This window comes from Haliotis cracherodii, unplaced genomic scaffold (assembly GCF_022045235.1).
Source record: "Haliotis cracherodii isolate W230 unplaced genomic scaffold, xgHalCrac1.p SCAF_22, whole genome shotgun sequence".
Taxonomy (NCBI): domain Eukaryota; kingdom Metazoa; phylum Mollusca; class Gastropoda; order Lepetellida; family Haliotidae; genus Haliotis; species Haliotis cracherodii.
The window spans coordinates 4610167-4629149 of NW_027266278.1; the positions used below are offsets into that span (position 1 = coordinate 4610167).

Below are 18983 nucleotides of genomic sequence, written 5' to 3' on the forward strand. Positions count from 1 at the left end.
AACTATCCATAACAATATAATGGTGTGACCTTTATTTTTTACATTCGGAACTGGCTGTTAAGATACAGATATCTGATATGTTGTTCAGAATGCTCACTTGCACTGAGAATTGTGAAGCCTTGATGCTGATTGGTGAATTAGAAAGTTCACCTGATGTGAGATCATATTGAGGGGTTGTCAGCTCTTCACGCAGAGAGGCATCATATGAGAGTAAAACATCTGATTTTAATGAGATGGCCCAGAAAATGGGACTGTTGAAGATCTATACAATATGTAATGGAAATTACTTTGTACACAGTTTGTGTATCAGGAAGATTTCACCAGGAATGCTACAAGCTACGGAAGCCTTTTAGGGCCATTTGTTTTTTTATTTTTTTCGATACTATCTTGAAATTTCAAGATAGAGAAGTTGAAATTTCAAGATACTATCTTGATATTTCAAGATACTAAGTTGATATTTCAAGATTATTCACTTCAAACTTAGTATCTTGAAATTTCAACTTAGTATCTTGAAATTTCAACTTAATATCTTGAAATTTCAACTCAGTATCTAAAAATTTAAAGATAGTATCGAAAAAAATAAATAAAACAAATGGCCCTAAAAGGCTTCCGTAACAATCTGTATTTACAGGATTAAATTGTATCACATTATGGTAGTCAAGTAGTGACAATCATGAGCTGTCCATCTTGTATTCTGGGAGGGGTACTTTTTATACAGACAAAATATTTTTTCAATCACTGCTTCAGAAAATGTATTTTTTCTCTCTGAAAACAGGAGCCAAACAATTATATCTAAAACACATATGTACAGGATATCCAGCAAATTATCTTTTTTTTTGTAAAACCTGGAATTTTTTTTATTTTCAGTGTTTTCTGGAAGAAATATTCTTTAAAAAAAAAGGCCCCCCCCCCGAACATCAAATGGTCAGTCTCTGAACCAACACTCTTCATAATAGTACAGGTATTCACGTGAAAGACATGAAAAATGACAGCTATGCTGTGAGCACGTCAGCTGTCATATTAGGGGATGATGGCGACGAGGGTGTTGTTACTGCAACCGTCTCAAGGACAAGGCTTCCTTCATCGCAGGAATCCTACACAATCCTACATAGCAGCATGTCATGACTGGTGCATACAGAACGTCGGAGACAACATCGAGGCACTTGTTAATTAAAGACTTCAAGGACATAAATAAATTCCCTGGTTTTAAAAAACTATGTACAATTTTACCTCAATCTTAGAAATAAAAAACTATTTACAATTTTACCTCAATCTTAAAAATAACAAAACTAAATTTTCATTCGTTTGATGATACTTGACAATGGAATAATTGGTATCTTTTCATGATATTCAGTCCCAATAAGCCTTTTTTCTTTCATTAAAGATACCTCTTTTAAAATAACAATTGTTTCGGTTGTCAAAGAAAAATATAATTAAAACATGTCTCTCTTAGTGTTTTTCTGCTCAAAGAAATATAATGACCACCTGATTCTTTCATATTACTATAGTTATTCTACAGTTAATCTGTCGTTAACAATAGTATTATGAAAGAATCAACTGATCCTCAATATTTTTTGAGTAGTATATAAAAAGTTATCAAGTGAAATAAAGATTTTTTTTTTTTTTAAAAGTCCAAAAGTTTAATGCCCTTAATACGCATACCGTATTTGACATAATAAGCGCCCAGGGCGCTCTCAAAATTAGGAATAGGGGGCTGTTATTAGAATATTATTTTAGTGAAAAAAACAGAGTTGAAAGATAAATTTCGTGGTTTATGCTGACAGTCTGAAATGTTTATGTGCGACAGATATATCTTTCCAGAATTATATTGCTCATAATTGAGGGTGCATATAACACAGGAGTGCGTATTATACGCGAATAAATAAGTCTTGTGTACACTGATCAGTTGGAAGGGGTTCTAATTGGGATTGTTCACTTGCCAATATATTAGCAAATATCGCTGTGGGCGCTTATTGGAGCGGGGCGCTTATTACGTCGAATACGGTAATGCTAGTATGCACAAAGGTAGTATATAGAAAGAGATTATGTAAATAATACATTTGTGAACATGTCAGATTGCTTCTTTAAAATAAATGTTATAACACATTAAAAATGTACATACTGGCGAACACACAGATGCTACACCTGAGGAAGTGTTTACTTCTAAACAGTTGGATATAACACATACTTGCAGAACTAAGCTAGAATTTCCAGGCCTGATCGTAGCACCACCAGTGGCTATTACGAGTTATGTCCCTTCAATGTCCCTCTGACTGACCAATCAGATTCCATCTCTCATATCACTTGCATTTGCTTCAAACAAAATGGCAGTGCCCGGTCAAGACTATCAGATCGGTCATCAAGATCTATATTGTAATAAAATGGGTCTTACACTGATAAGTGCCTTGATTAAAAACATGGAAAGATTTGCATAAAAACTGTTGACGCCCAGTGATGATACACGATTTGCAAATCTTGCAGTCGACTGAAATCTGTGAGTTGAAATCCATGTTGTTTACGAACAGGATGCCTAATTCGTAACGAGATTTTGATTGGGATATACACAGGCTTGTTAGTCCAGCCAAAAGGTAACTCCGGAATTCCCGCCTAGATTGGCAAGGGTGAAAACTGGACTTAAATAGTCAGTTAACTCCCTTGCCTCAGGAAGATGGATGTGACCTGCCTTGGCACTTCACTGCAAGTCCAACTTTACTGCGCCAGATTGCATTCCATTCCATTCTCATAGTACTACATCACTATTACCCCGTCAAAGGAATAATGAGCACTAAACATACATTCTCAGCTTCCTGGGGAGTATACCACCCAAGCGGCATCTTCAGGCTTGTATGCAGATTACATTCACTGCCTGATGAACACAGGCCTATTTAGAACAAAGTACACAGGGTCACTCAACAGATCACTTCTACGTACATCAACTCGGCATTTCTACATTCATTTTAACATTTTTTTATTGTGGATTGAAAAGGTTTATTTAAGATCCCAACAAGATTTGTTTTGCCACATACGGTTTGTTTATAGTCTGTTTATTTCACCTGTCCATGTGAGGCTTTCTTGTTTTTCTACAGGCGTTCGCATTTATCATTTGTTAAATAGTTTTCAGCCTGCTAGGTTCCGCTTGGGGTTTATCTTTGTTTATAAAGTTTTCAGGTCTGCTAGGCCTTTTCCAGGTCAAGTTTCTACCCATAATGCCCGTTTCAATGTTCTCGTCTCGGGCTGACGAGACCTAATATTCTATTCCCACCAATCCCTGGGGGCATGGATTAAATTTCCGCCTTTCGGTGTCGTTGGCTAGCTAAACAGTACTCGAACACATTTGTTTTTATTCCCCTCCCATCCGCCGCCTTTTCTGTTCAGTATATTCTAGTTGTATGTCCCGGTGGGTTTTGGGCCAGGTACAAGTTACACTCTACTAGCAACTTAATTTATCATCCAAAACTGGCTCCCACAGGTGATATCGCTTGGATTAGATCAAGCGATATCTACACTGTAGATATTGCTGCAATGAAATTACATCACAATGCTTTGCAGACCATTGTGACATCACTGGTTACCATGACATCACAATCAAATGACATCACTAATGGCTCTGCTACTGAAGCTGTTAGCAGTACTTTTTACACTGAAGACACTGCTAATTACTGTCTACAAATTGAAAAAGTTGGAAGAATGATGTTGGATGATAAATAAAATCTCACCCAAGTGTCTTTTGATATCAAATATATCAACACTCGTTGATAAAAGTGGCAAAAATCCTCGGCAATATTTCCACTTTTATCAACGAGTGTTGATATATTTGATATCAAAAGACACTCTGGTGAGTTTCTCTAATATTTTCTCTGAGCTAATTTTATAACTGAGCTAATTTGGATTTAAGTCGTTCAAGAATACACTTTTTTATTGTGTTACTTTTGTGCTATACATTGTGTCTGGTCTGCATCTTTTACCTACTTCAGCCAAATAAATCTACCGTAGTCATTTTAGTCCTGTTGTGGTTCTTAATTCAAAAAGTTTCCACCCTTGCCGAACTAGGATGGAAACTGGACTTTTACAGTCAGTTAACTCCCTTGCCACAGGAGGATACGCTGAACATGAATCCATATCTGTCTCTTTCATGATTGCTGCTGTGATATTTAACTCAACGAACTCACCCTTCACCTCGGAACATTATGGAAATATGGCGCTCATGTAGATCTGGAAGTTTTGCAACATGAAATTATTACTAGTGGGTAACAATAGCGTTAACTGCACGTGGAAAGTTTTGAGATGAGATTATCGAAAATCAAAGCTGCTTTTGCATGTGTTTTTTTAATATGAGTAGAAGAAAAGTTAGCTCAGTATCAGTCAGTGTTTTTCTACTTTAGATGAATGTGTTCGTATTGTTGGTTGACGAGGAAGGTTGGAGATGCATGCTTATCTAACAGTAGTTCTGCAAGGCTAGCATATGTCTGGACCAATCACTGTGTCGCTCGCAGTTTTCACAGTATTTTCCTGCTTGCAAATAATTCCCGATTTACAGTATTCATCAACAAGGGTAAAAGTCAAGGTCAAGGTCAAGGTCAAGATATTGTGTTTTTCCTGTGTTTACCAGCAGTAACACATGATTTTGTTCCTTAATCATTAAAGGGTTTATATACTATGTACATATGGTTTACAGGGTAGATGAATGAATTGAGCAAAGATGTAATCACATTTCACATTATTGATTTTGAGCAGTGGTAGGTTGAAAAATTTCTATTTTGAATTCAAATTACAAATACTGTTTGGATTTCCTTAAAGTAAAATGGGTGGTGGGAAGTTCCGGTTTTAATTATATTATTTTGAACAATATATTTATATTATCAGCAAATGAGGGTTTCTATTTTAACATCTTACTTATTTCTGGTTGACAGAATAACAAAGATATTGCTTTTCATTTTTTTTTTCACATATCAGTTTTTTGGGAGTTGGTAGATTTGTGATCATAGTTTACAAAATGTCTGGCCTGTAGTTTTCTTGGTGTTTGATGAATCCTCATCTGAAGTACAAGCACACACCAATCACTGAATAGATGTATGATGGTTTAAAAATGTTCCTAAAATGAACTCAAAACAACTTAAAGCCAAAACAAAAAGGTACCTGTATGATAGGGATTAGGGCCATTACTCTGCAGCAGCAGAAAACTGATTCTTTTGAAAGACATGGGACATATGACAGACATCCGTTTTTCTTTCTATCACTGGCAAGTTTTTTGACAAGAAATAGTATGGCTAAAAAAGGTGAAAAGGGAAGTTCTTTTAACTTCTTGTTATAAAATCTATATCTTGTAAACATATTTGTACTGTCTTTGCCAAAATCAACTTGGGTAAAACACTTACTGTATTCGACATAATAAGCGCCCAGGGCGCTCTCAAAATTAGAAATAGGGGGCTCTTATTAGAATATTATTTTGGTGAAAAAAACAGAGTTGAAAGATAAATTTCATGGTTTATGCTGACAGCCTGAAATGTTTATTTACGACAGATATATCTTTCTAGAATTTAATTGCCCATAATTAAGGGTGCATATAACACACGAGTGCGTATTATACGTCTTGTGTACATTGATCAATCGGAAGGGGTGCTAATTGGGATTGTTCACTCGCCAATATATTAGCAAATATCGCCGTGGGCGCTTATGAGAGCGGGGCGCTTATTACGTCGAATACAGTATAATTGTTAAACATTTAAAAACACTTACTGACGCCCCATAAAAGTGATCTTTTGTCTTTTTGACACATATAAGTCCTGCCTGAGTTCCTAAAGGTCTAAAGCAAGTGTCTCTACCTCAATCAATGAAACTCAAGGCTTGTTCGTGTTCAAACTTTTTTTTCTAAAACCTCTAAAAATTAAAAGTTGGTTTTAATAGATAAAGTATAAAAATCACAACAATGACAAACATATAAAGCCACGAGGTACTGCAGCTCACTTTACATGTAAGGACCAATTTCATTTTTTTGTTGTTGATCAACCCATCCTAAATTCTAAATATATAAAACCAAGAGATTTACATCAAATCTCATATTTTCTTGGTTTCTTGACTGGTGGCATATTGATTATAAAATCTGTAAACAAAATATTTCCTTGTTCTAATGTTTGTACAGTACAAATATTTTTTTTTTTGTTCATGTCTTTAAGGTCACCGACCTATTGGAACACTAAAACATCCTGTTAGCACTGACAGCTAAATTTCAGTTTCTGACATACTTTTTCTCCTATACATTATCTGTGCTTGCATCTGATAGGCTAATTATTAGGGCTGGGACGAGTCTAAATTTACTACCAGGGTACCTACCCCCCTATTACCCAACCCTACCCGGGTACCCGCTGTAGGTCTCAAGAGATAGGTACAAATGTCCGATTGGGAATATTTTGACCATAGCCCTGGCAAAATGTCTTCAGATACTCGTATAAAACGATCTGGTCTTGCATAACCTTTAATCTCTATTCAAATTTATAAAATCAGAAAGAAATGCGGACAATTTTTGCCATTAAACAATATATCACGTGACTAATCTTTGGTCTGGGTAGTCCTGTGGGTACCCGGGTCCTACTCAGTACCCACCTGATCCGAGTACCTGAGTTACCCCTATTAGTTATGTACGTATTATCACGTAAACGTGTCACCATAGAAACGTGCATATTCTCATATATACCTATTGTTTTACATATCTTATTAACCTGATTTGATACAAGACCTCTCAAAGTAGTCTTAATTACAAATTATTTTCAGGGATTTGATAATCAATCAATAGTTCTGACCAAACACATCTCATATTTTCTCTCTTTCTCTTCACACAAATCCTAAAGAACGTCTTTCAACCAGACACTCTTTATCGCTGCGCCTGTCGGATCTGGGGATTAAGGAACCACTTCTTGAGCAGCTGGTTTGTGGAGGCTGGCATCATCTTCTTGCCGTCCTCCGTCTGGAAGTCCTCAGCGATCTTCCTGTTAACCTGGACAGATCATCATCATCATCATCATCATCATCTTAGTAGTAGTAGTAGCAGTAGTAGTAGTAGTAGTAGTAGTAGTAGTAGTGGTAGTGGTAGTGGTAGTGGTAGTGGTAGTGGTAGTAGTAGTGTGTTTGTTTGTTTGTTTGTTGTTTAACGCTGCATTCAGCAATATTCCAGCTATATGACGGCGGCCTGTAAATAATCGCATCTGGACCAGAAAATCCAGTGATTGACATCATGAGCATCGATCCATGCAATCCGGATCGATGACATGCATCAACCAAGTCAGCGAGCCTAACCACCCTGGATAATGTCATTTGCATATTTATCAGATAGTCACAGTTGGTTTATCACAACGATAATTCTATCTATAATACATATTAAACCTTCTCCTCTGTATTCGTTACTCTGCTCTCTGTCCCCCAGATCTTACAAAGTGATTGTTAAAATAGGCAGACACAGGTTCTTCACATACACACTTGTATTCATCAGCAAACACAACACACTTCCTGCTCTCATACGTGTTGTCACTCACTGCCAGCCTAAAGCAAAACAAGATGGCTGCCGTAAAGTCATCCCCAAAGTATTAGTGGGCAGTTTCGTATTCAAGGAGAAGTCTCGAATCCAGAATCGAAAATTAGCAGTGATCCTGATCCTACCTTTGTGAGCATGTCGTTAATATCACACTTGTCTGCACAGTTCCTGAACACCTCCACCACCGAACTTATGAAATAGCTCCCGTGCTCCGTATTCCTGTACGATACGAACCCTGCAACAAAGATAATCTGTCTATCATCCCACTTACAACAACCCTGGTTGAAACAGGCCTTAAGGTCTGGTACGATACGAACCCTGCAACAAAGATAATCTGTCTATCATCCCACTTACAGCAACCCTGGTTGAAACAGGCCTTAAGGTCCGGTACGATACGAACCCTGCAACAAAGATAATCTGTCTATCATCCCACTTACAGCAACCCAGGTTGAAACAGGCCTTAAGGTCCGGTACGATACGAACCCTGCAACAAAGATAATCTGTCTATCATCCCACTTACAGCAACCCTGGATGAAACATGCCTTTATGGTCCAGACGTGGTCTAGTGGTAGAGCGTCTGCCCGGAGAGCGAAGGTCCGGGGTTCGATCCCCGGCTGCGTCATACCAAAAGCCGTTAAAAGATGCTATTTGTTGTTACCCTGTCTGGCGCTCGGCATTAAGGGGCTAAAACAAGGAACTGATCGGTTCGGAGTCTGTATACTTTGTCTGAGTGGGGTATTCATGTAAAACTGCAGCATGGTATCTCAGTGTGCTAGCACTATAAAATCGGCATCAGTCCAGACTAGTGCAAGCAGCCACCGACTTGCATGTCGCAATATAAGTGCAATAATCTTGGACACGACGTTAAACCCAATTTCACCTCACCTGTACAGTCCATCAGTCACGATTTCAACCGTTTCAACCTGTTGCTGGGACACGCTATTCATATAAAATGGCATCCGATCTGTAGCTAGACTTATATTCTCTGTAATTGGGAGATGTAGACATCCAATACTTATCAAGATGTCACCATGATATATAGAACTGGGTACAAATATGTATCTAGATGAGGTTTTCAGTAGCCATTTTGTCCTCTAGCTTGTCCTTCGTCATGCTAACACCGCCAGCAGCGAGCGTGAGTGAGTGAGTATGGTTTTACGTCGCTTTAGCAATATTCCAGCAATATCACGGCGGGGGACACCAGACATAGGCTTCACACATTGTACCCATGTCGGGAATCCGGGTCTTCGGTGTGACGAGCGAACGCTTTAACCACTAGGCTACCCGACCACCCCAGGAGCGAGAAATCTAGTATAGTTAATGAAACACTATTAGTGATTCAACAGCTACAACTTTGACTTTTTTTGACAGGTTATCTTCATATTTGTATAGAAGAACATTTCTCAACCAAATTATAATGATTTTGTTGTGAGACTATGTTGACTTGAATTTTGTTGCTTTTGGAATCAACAATATTCCAGCTATATGGTGACATAAATAATCAAGTCTGGACCAGATACACCATGGGGTTTTAAGAGTGAGTGAGTAAGGTTTATGCCACTTTTAGCAATATTCCAGCGATATCACGGCGAGGGACACCAGAAATGGCTTCACACATTTTACCCATGTGGGGAATGAAACCCGGGTCTTCGGCACCACCCCAGGGTTTTATGAGCAACAATAGACACCATCAGAGTGCAGATACAGCAATTTTAAAAGGGAGGGGTCCAAAATATCAAAATGCTCTCAGAAAATTTTACTGCCTACAACATACAAAAAATTTGTTTTCGAAAGGGGGTTTGGAAGGAGGGGGGGTGGGTGGGGTAGGGGTTGGGGGGTCTGGACCCCATGGACCCTACCTCTGGATCTGCCTATCAACTCTTAGACATGTTAGACCTTTCAGGGACCATGTCAAAATCCATATTAGCAAATCAACTGAATGAGATCTGCAGCTGTGACTTATGTCTGACCCGAGACAAAAACTATTACTTAAAATTTTCTTTTCGTTTAATAACATACACTATTTATAAAGCCTGAAATACAAATTTAAAATTTGTGAGTTACCTGCTACGCTGGACTGAGCAATGATCATGTCGGAGAAGGACGGGAGAGACAGCAAGCCCAGGCTACGTCCATCTGGTCGATCGATTTCCGGGAAGGCATCGCCCTGCTCACCCGTGATATCTTTTTCATTGGTTTCCTGTATAGAATGCCGTGTGGAGGAGAGACTAACGCAGCCCAAGTCTTCTTCCGCTGGGAGAAATAGACAACTTTCAGATATACCAGAATGATTACCATTTATTAAATGAGTTGTTGAATTCCAAAACAAGATTTGTAGTTCGCAACATTTCTTCCAGTCAATACACATTTGAGCATGTCCTCGGAGTGACATGTGCGATCACTTGTCTGTATGAATGTGAAGCCAGCTGTAGCCTCGGAAACCATAAACAAAACACATGCTACCAAAATATTAAAAGCGTTGTTGCAAATATAAAGTTAGACTTATAAAGAAACAAAATATAGCATCAAGGCATTGTTGTATACTCCAGAGGAAGTTGAGATTGAAATCAGTGCACACTGAACTTTTGACCAGGGACTTAACCTGTCCCTAATAGCGTCTTCCTGAGGCAAGGGAGACAACTGACTCTTAAGTCAGTTTCCACCCTTGGCAAACAAGGCTGGAATTTCTGGGCTCGTGTAGTGCCACCAGAGGCTATTACGAGTCATGTCCCTTCTCTGTCCCTTCTATTGACCAATCAGACTGCACCTCTGATACCACTTGCATTCCCTTCAAACAAATGGCGGCACAAGTGAAGACAATCTGATTGCTAATCAAAATCTATACTGTAACTATACAGGGTCTTACTTCATAAAATCTCATGATGAAAAACATGAACAGATTTGGAAAATATCTGTTGATGCTAAGTTGAAGTTATTACTTGCTCCTGAAGAGATAACCCGCTTAATAAACATACAGCTGTATTACACATTGTGTTCCACCAAAACGCGTGCTTACGTACTCTTGGAACAAGTTTCACGAACAAATATTGAAAGCTCTCAACATCCCTTGGCTTTTTCATCGACATTGTGTGTGGAGTTTATAGATCACTGAGAGGAGCTTATGCACATTGGATGTCCCCAGCAACCTTGTTGCTTGGCTGACGTCACATGGCATTGTTTCACCTATGGATCTTGCAACAAAATTCCACAAATTACGTCATCGGGTATTGTGACGTGATTGTAAACTTTGAGGTGCAAGGCCCCGTTCCACAAGGCGATCGTACGGTAGCGCAATGACAGTCGTTTGTCTAAGTTAAAGTATGTGAGTTGTGACAGTCTTAGTACTACGATAATTTTGTGGAACGGACGCCTGAATTCTTCAGGTGGACCGTTGTATGGTATATAATTCATATGCTTCAACTTTTGACGTGTTTGAAGTATTACTCTGTTAAACTCAATTAGATTATGCCGTGGATTGTGTAGGTGTCAGCCTATTCACACTCAACAGTATAATTCTAAAAACGTTATAAATGGCCAGTAATAAATAAAATACTAAACTCGATCCCGTGTAAAACCAATTTTATGAAACGAGTGAATAGTTCTGGTATCGGACGAGCGATTACTTTGCAAATCCTTCAATCAACTGCAATCTGAATGGCACTTTACAAACCAGATGTCGATTTCATTACTTGATTTTGATTGGATAATGCATTAACAGGTTATTCCAGCCCAAATGTAATTCCATAATTCCAGCCTAGTTCTGCAAGGGTGGAAACTGGACTTTTAAAGTCAGTTATCTCCCTTGCCCCAGGAATATACCTTAATAATTGTCCTTACCTAGTGCCACAAGAGATGTATAAGAAATCCTACTCACATCCTCGGCAAGCTTGTATCAGAAAGAACTTTGGTTTCCCTTGTAGGCCAGGGCAGTTGCTGCTACCATATATGTCAAAAAGATCTCTATTAGTGATGAAGTTGCAATTGTCAAAGTTCCCATCGGTGCCATACATCCGCTGGGCGTCGCTGCCGTGAGTCAGAATCACCACCACACAAGAATCAACTTGGCTCCATGGACATGTCTTCGCAAATTCTTTCAGCCTGGCAATCATCATCTGAAAGACAACAGTGCTGCACTTACAGAAATTAGGTAAAATATTTATTATCTGCAGAATATACGTTGTTTTGGGCTGTCATGGTATAATTATTTTATCATACCTCCTTGTCGGAATGATGGGATCTGATTGGTCCATGTGATCTTGATAAAATACTGTGTATCTCACCTTGGAGGGGAATAAATACCTCAGCGGGGAAAAAAACTCTCATATCACCACAAGCAAGTCAAGCTGCACATGGATTTTTGAGAGGCAGAATAAATCCCTTATAACCCACTTTTGAGCAAAAAGCTGCAAACGTTTTTTACGTCAATGAAAGTCACGTGACATAGCACAAGCTAACCTCAGCTCAATTTGAACAGCTCTTTTCTATCAATTTTGAATTTGTTTGAATTATTTTACAATGTCATGTCAATAAATTAAATTCATTTGAGCAGGATCGTGATGGGTACATGATGTTTTATGCGTCGTGGTATAAAACCTAACGTGGGGCCCATAAAACCCCAAGTACCTCCTGTGATCCTGTTACAACTTATAGTATATTTATTAATTATCATATATTGCTCTCAAGGTAATAAGCACTAGACCCCTTATGTCCAACCTACCCAAGTGCTGGTTGACTCTTGTAGTAATTTTGGACTCGTCCCAGCCCAAATACATATGTTTATATAGTATTTCATTTTAAAGGAATTATTGCTTTCACAAACATATTGGTTCACATGGTTCAGTCTGCGCTCAATGACAATTCCATCTTCCCGAGGCAAGAGAGTAAACTGACTATACAAGTCCAGTTTCCACCCTTGCCGAACTAGGCTGGTATTATGGATTTACATTTTGGCTGGACTAATGAGTCCGGTTCGTAAACTGTTATGCAGATTTCGGTCGATTGCAGGATTTGCAAAGCATGTACACCGCCAACTTGTTGTCAGCAGATTTTTAAGCAGATTTTAATTAAGTTCACGTGATTTGATGCATTTCGCGATGTAAGACCCGTTTGATTATTGATCAGATGGTCCTGACTGGGTGCTGCCATTATGTTTAAAGCAAACGCAAGTGATACGAGAGGTGGAATCTGATTGGTCCATAGGAGAGGCTTAGAGGGGACATAACTTGTAATAGCCACTGGTGGCGCTACGATCGAGCCCAGAAATTCCAGCCTAGTTCGGCAAGGGTGGAAACTGGACTTTTAAAGTCAGTTAACTCCCTTGACTCAGGAAGATGTGACAGTTCAAACAAAGTGAAAGTCAGTTCGTAATGACACTCTTCCTCACCGTCACACTGTCACCTACCTCAGCTGTTAAATCATGTAAAATGTTGACTTCAAATCCTAGTTCCTCAAACATAGTTTTCACGTTTTGTGCATCTCTGTGTGTTCCTTTTCTTTCAGCCAAGTAGACAAACTTGCAGTTGTTTATGATGAACACATGACCACGTGGGGTGCTGTCCATGTTGTAAACCTGGATCAAAGAAATCAGAAACAGTTGTATTTTACCAGTTACAACCTCTCACCATATGAATACTATACAGCATTCATCGCTACAATATTCTATGCGTTTTACAAATTATAAATCTTACTTTTTGCTCCAGAAGTATTGCAATTTGTATGCAATGTATATATTTTAATGTTTAATAATTACACGATTGTCCCCTGTCTGTATAAATATTTATGGGCATCGTAACTTGGACAAACTTTGCCTTATCCATTTGACCCTTTAATGTTAATAAAATATGTCTCAAACAGATAAAAATAGGAAAAAATCCTGATAATCAAGCTCAAGAATTTTTTTCACTCACTTCGTCAGTGGTAGAACTCCTGTGGTAGCTGTAGCCATGCAGAGCGATGGATGCTGAAGCAAAGATAAGCATGAATGTATGTACAGGTACGTACAGGTAAATACAGGTAAATACAGGTAAATACAGGGAAGTACAGGTAAATACAGGGAAGTACAGGTAAATACAGGTAAGCACAGGTAAGGGTATAACAATTGATCAAACTATCAATGCATCACAATTGTCCATGATTGCAGAACATCGATGACCAGGTGAAATACCAATAATTAACTTTGATGTCCCAATATACTATCGATAACCAATATCATACAGATGAATACAAAACACAAAATACCATTTCTCATGTTCTGAGTGTTCTCAGACCTTTTTTCATATTTTTGACTGGTTTAGGGATTTTGTTTTTTTAAAGAATAAAACCTCAGTAGGATGCGATAAGTAAAATCAGTATTAAAATTATCTTCTTATTTAGGTTCTAGCACCTTTGAACAAATAAATAGGCTAAATAGAATCTTCTTACGAAGTTCACTTGAGCTTGATTGAGATGTGGACGACTGAGGATTGTCCTGTAATAGCATCTCCACATCTTCATCAGCATCAACGGGCTGCGATGGAGGCGAAGTTGTCACCACTTGGGCCGTCTGACCGACAATCATCCCAGAAAGTGCCTGCTCACTGCTTGCGGTTGAGCTCGTCTCCTGCATTACCGGGGCGAGCCCTTTTTCAACACGATATTTCATTTCATGGAGGCGTATGTGTTGGGCACAGTGTTGGTGACCCGTTTCCTCCAAACATTCCAGGAAAGCACTGTAAGCCGCTCGGTGTCGGCGGTTCAAGTCCGACAGGAGAGTTCGGACCTGCTCACTTCTGGGGGTTTTGCACTAAACAGAACAAAGACAAAAAGGGTAATAACTCCATCAGTAGGTTGTGTTAGAGCTCCAATTGCATAACAGTCAGATCTTTTGATCCTAAACGATGCCTACCATTTTCAGTGAGTGAGTGAGTGAGTGAGTGGGTTTAATGCTGCTCTTAACAGTTTTCCAGTTATATCATGGCGTGTCAGCATAATGTGGGAGGAAAGCCTGAAGTGATGCAGGTCTCAGGCGAAACCCACGAGCACGGGTATGGTGCTGACAAACCTAGAAACATAATCGGGGAGAACTGGGATTTGAAACCACAATCATAGGTGTCTGGCGTGCCCATGGGACACAACTCTGCACAGCAAATCGCGGCGCCTTAGACGAATGGGCCACCCGTGCCCCCTCTCATTTTCAGGGACTAGAGAATCCACCTGTAGAGTCGAAGGTCGGGGGTTGGATTCCCGGGCCGTCATACCAATTGAGGTTTAAAAGATGGCACTTGTTTTAACCTTACCTGGCACTCGGCATTATAGGGCTAAGACAAGGACTAATCGGCGCGGAGTCCGTATATTGTGTCTGAGTAGGGTAGTCATGCTAAACAGCGACTAGCACTATAAAATCGGCATTAGTATGGACAAGTACAAACAGCCACACACACATGCATGCACATCTCGATATAAGCGCCATAATCTTGAACGCGACGTTAAACCCCACTGCACCTCACCTCACCTCACCGATATTCTAACTGTCGACCTATTCACCGCTTCAGGTGAACTCCGAACAAATCTTGTCTGCCCGATCTTAATGAAAGATGCATGGGTCCTTGGAGTGAGTGAGTGAGTTGGGTTTTAACGCCGCTTTTAATAGTATTCCAGTCATATCGCGGCGTGCCAGCTTAATGTGGGAGGTAAGCCCGAAGTGATGCAGGTCTCAGACGTTTACCACTTCGGTGAAACCTACGAGCACGGGTATGGTGCTGACAAACCTAGAAACATAATCGGGGCGAACTGGAATTCGAACCCACAATCATAGGTTTCTGGCGTGCCAAGGGACGCAACTCTGCACAGTGAATCGCAGTGCCTTAGGCGACTGAACCACCCGTGCCCCCCAGGTCTTTGGAGTCAATCAGATTTCAGATTTCTAAACTGTGTGATTCTTTGGGGATTCCAGGTCAAAATACAATACACCATGCAGCTTCTCAAGTCTGCAGGTCCTGATGGCAGCCTGGCTATTTATTTTATTTCAAACAGATACTTGCCGCTTGATACGGCAAATGCTGTAACCATGGTAACCTAGCAACTTAAAATTCAAAATTATGTCACTGTCTCACCAAGGACTGATAGTCCAACATCTGTCATAGCTATCCTTCTCAAAATCCTCCCCACAAACGAACCTTGATATATTCCAACATCATGTCAGTGAAGACACCTTTTTCAACCAGGTGGTCCCACAGAGTGTTGGGCATCAGATTGGTCACCAGGAAGACTCGGCTCCGCCTGAGAGCCTCTCTCTGAACTTCGTCCATTGTTCAACAGCAGTCACACCTGACCCATATCCTGAAAAGAAATTGTCATCTTAAAATGTGATTTATTGGAAAAACTATTTTTATTACTTTTATCACTAATTTTTGCGGTAAACAGTCAAAATTAATGTATTCATGGTTAATTTGAAGTTCACAAAAAGTTGGACAACAAAAAGCAATCACATCGGCAACAAGATGTAGTGTTGTTTATTGCCACAGTTAAGATATATTCTGTCTTTAGCAAGTCTATCAATAATCACGTTTAGGCAAGGCATGCAAATGGTTGATGGCGTAAAAAATATCATTTGAGGCCATCCTTCAGTATCCAGAGTATTATATTTCCATTCCATTATGATAAATACCCTTGACCACATTGCCATCACAGCCTTGTGTTGGAAATGATGTCACCTCCTTCATGCTTTATCTTAGCACAGAATTGATCTCGCTCATGAGTGTTATATGATTGGAGAAGTATTTAAAGCATTAGGTTTGTTGAGACAAGCATGAGATCTACTTGGAGATCTATTCTGCCTGGAAGAGTAATAGAGAAACAAGCACAGAGTATTGGGGATCTATTCTGCCTGGAAGAGTAACAGAGAAACAAGCACAGAGTTTGGGGGATCTATTCTGCTGAGGTACTGGAGAACTTTATTCTGGCATGGAATCCTCACAGGGAGACAAACATGGGGTACTGGAGAACTTTATTCTGGCCTGGAATCCCAACAGGGAGACAATCATGGGGTACTGGAGAACTTTATTCTGGCCTGGAATCCCCACAGGGAGACAAACATGGGGTACTGGAGAACTGTATTCTGGCCTGGAATCCCCACAGGGAGACAAACATGGGGTACTGGAGAACTCTATTCTGGCATGGAATCCCAACAGGGAGACAAACATGGGGTACTGGAGAACTTTATTCTGGCCTGGATTCCTCACAGGGAGACAAACATGGGGTACTGGAGAACTTTATTCTGGCCTGGATTCCTCACAGGGAGACAATCATGGGGTACTGGAGAACTTTATTCTGGCCTGGAATCCCCACAGGGAGACAAACATGGGGTACTGGAGAACTTTATTCTGGCCTGGATTCCTCACAGGGAGACAAACATGGGGTACTGGAGAACTTTATTCTGGCCTGGATTCCTCAGTGGGAGACAAATATGGGGTACTGGAGAACTTTATTCTGGCCTGAATTCCCCACAGGGAGACAAACATGGGGTACTGGAGAACTTTATTCTGGCCTGGATTCCTCACAGGGAGACAAACATGGGGTACTGGAGAACTTTATTCTGGCCTGGAATCCCAACAGGGAGACAAACATGGGGTACTGGAGAACTTTCTTCTGGCCTGGAATCCCAACAGGGAGACAATCATGGGGTACTGGAGAACTGTATTCTGGCATGGAATCCCAACAGGGAGACAATCATGGAGTACTGGAGAACTTTATTCTGGCCTGGAATCCCAACAGGGAGACAATCATGGGGTACTGGAGAACTGTATTCTGGCCTGGATTCCCCACAGGGAGACAAACATGGGGTACTGGAGAACTTTCTTCTGGCCTGGATTCCTCACAGGGAGACAAACATGGGGTACTGGAGAACTTTATTCTGGCCTGGAATCCCCACAGGGAGACAATCATGGGGTACTGGAGAACTCTATTCTGGCATGGAATCCCCACAGGGAGACAAACATGGGGTACTGGAGAACTTTATTCTGGCCTGGAATCCCCACAGGGAGACAAACATGAGGTACTGGAGAACTTTATTCTGGCCTGGAATCCCCACAGGGAGACAAACATGGGGTACTGGAGAACTTTATTCTGGCCTGGATTCCTCACAGGGAGACAAACATGGGGTACTGGAGAACTTTATTCTGGCCTGGATTCCTCACAGGGAGACAAACATGGGGTACTGGAGAACTCTATTCTGGCCTGGAATCCCAACAGGGAGACAAACATGGGGTACTGGAGAACTCTATTCTGGCCTGAATTCCCCACAGGGAGAAAAACATGGGGTACTGGAGAACTGTATTCTGGCCTGGAATCCCCACAGGGAGACAATCATGGGGTACATAGAACCTATCCTTGCCACATACCCATGGGGAGACAATTATCTGCTACCAGAGAATCCCCAAAGGGTCAAACATACACACTGTACAAAAATGAAGTGGAAGGGAAGTGATGCCATCACCCAGAGCTCAGTAAACACAGTCAGTGTAAGTGTAGCGGCCATAAAATCTCCGAGTCCCGTGATGGGATTCGAAACCACAGACCTTCTGATCAGAGATCGGACACCTTGTCCACATGACCAAAGAGGTTAGACCCATCAGCAAGCTGATAAGGTAAGGATGTCATCTGTGGGATGACTCCACGCCCTGCTACATTAGGAATATACACATGGTTAAAAATACACTCCATAAACACCTGAAAAAATATTACTTCAATTTACAACTCTAGCTATGAAATCATTGCTTCATACTGCTCTGCTGTTACTATCTGACCTCCACTGGTTGCTAATACATGGCTAATAAATACTAACTCTCAACAATACAATTCAAATCAAGGTGTGCCTTCATTTTAAGGTAAATATCCCAGAACAAGGTTAAACATAAATACAACTTCCAAGGTATTGTGTAATTTGCACTCTGATTATGGAGTTTGTAAATCCTGGTGCAAAAATCAGTGTACTTATAACCATGGTCAATATCTAATCGATCATTATTTTCTGAAAGCAAGAAAAAACACATCAGCGAATTGTGATCCATTCAAATACAGATCCGCGGGACTTGCCCACGAGCCCTTGCTTCGTGTTACCTGTTTGTTTCAGTATAAAAATCAAATCTGTATCCGTCCTCTCTACAGTTGCCACGGTGTTGACAGGCTATGGGAGATTGTTTATATTGACACCTGTATCTTCGGATTACCATGAAACATTATGAAACGCAGTTGCGAGAGCAAAGATATGTCGACGATAATTTCCTGGTTTCGATATGCATGGGAAATCCCCCTGTTACTAATTTTAGACTGAAAGCTCCTCACAGCGATATCTCCTTCCCTCTAAGCTGATCAGGGCCATCGATTGGTGCTGGGGAGAAGCTTGTCCGACTCTAACTTGACGTCACATCCGGTTTACTTTGCTGGACTCATTCGTCACCACTCGCCTCTTTCCGTAACTTGC

General features: G+C 40.4%; 1 protein-coding gene across 1 annotated transcript; it reads right to left on the bottom strand.

Moving 5' to 3' along the window:
- Window positions 1-4826: 4826 nt before the first annotated feature.
- LOC139471257 (caspase-6-like) lies at window positions 4827-18788 on the bottom strand. The gene is made up of 9 exons (XM_071253553.1): window positions 18620-18788; window positions 15679-15841; window positions 13946-14306; window positions 13432-13484; window positions 12927-13094; window positions 11400-11637; window positions 9590-9778; window positions 7651-7760; window positions 4827-6991 (listed from the first exon to the last, which is right to left on the bottom strand). Exons 2-9 carry the CDS (start codon window positions 15808-15810, stop codon window positions 6869-6871), a joined length of 1374 nt encoding a protein of 457 aa, XP_071109654.1. The 5' UTR covers window positions 15811-15841; window positions 18620-18788; the 3' UTR covers window positions 4827-6868.
- Window positions 18789-18983: the final 195 nt, after the last annotated feature.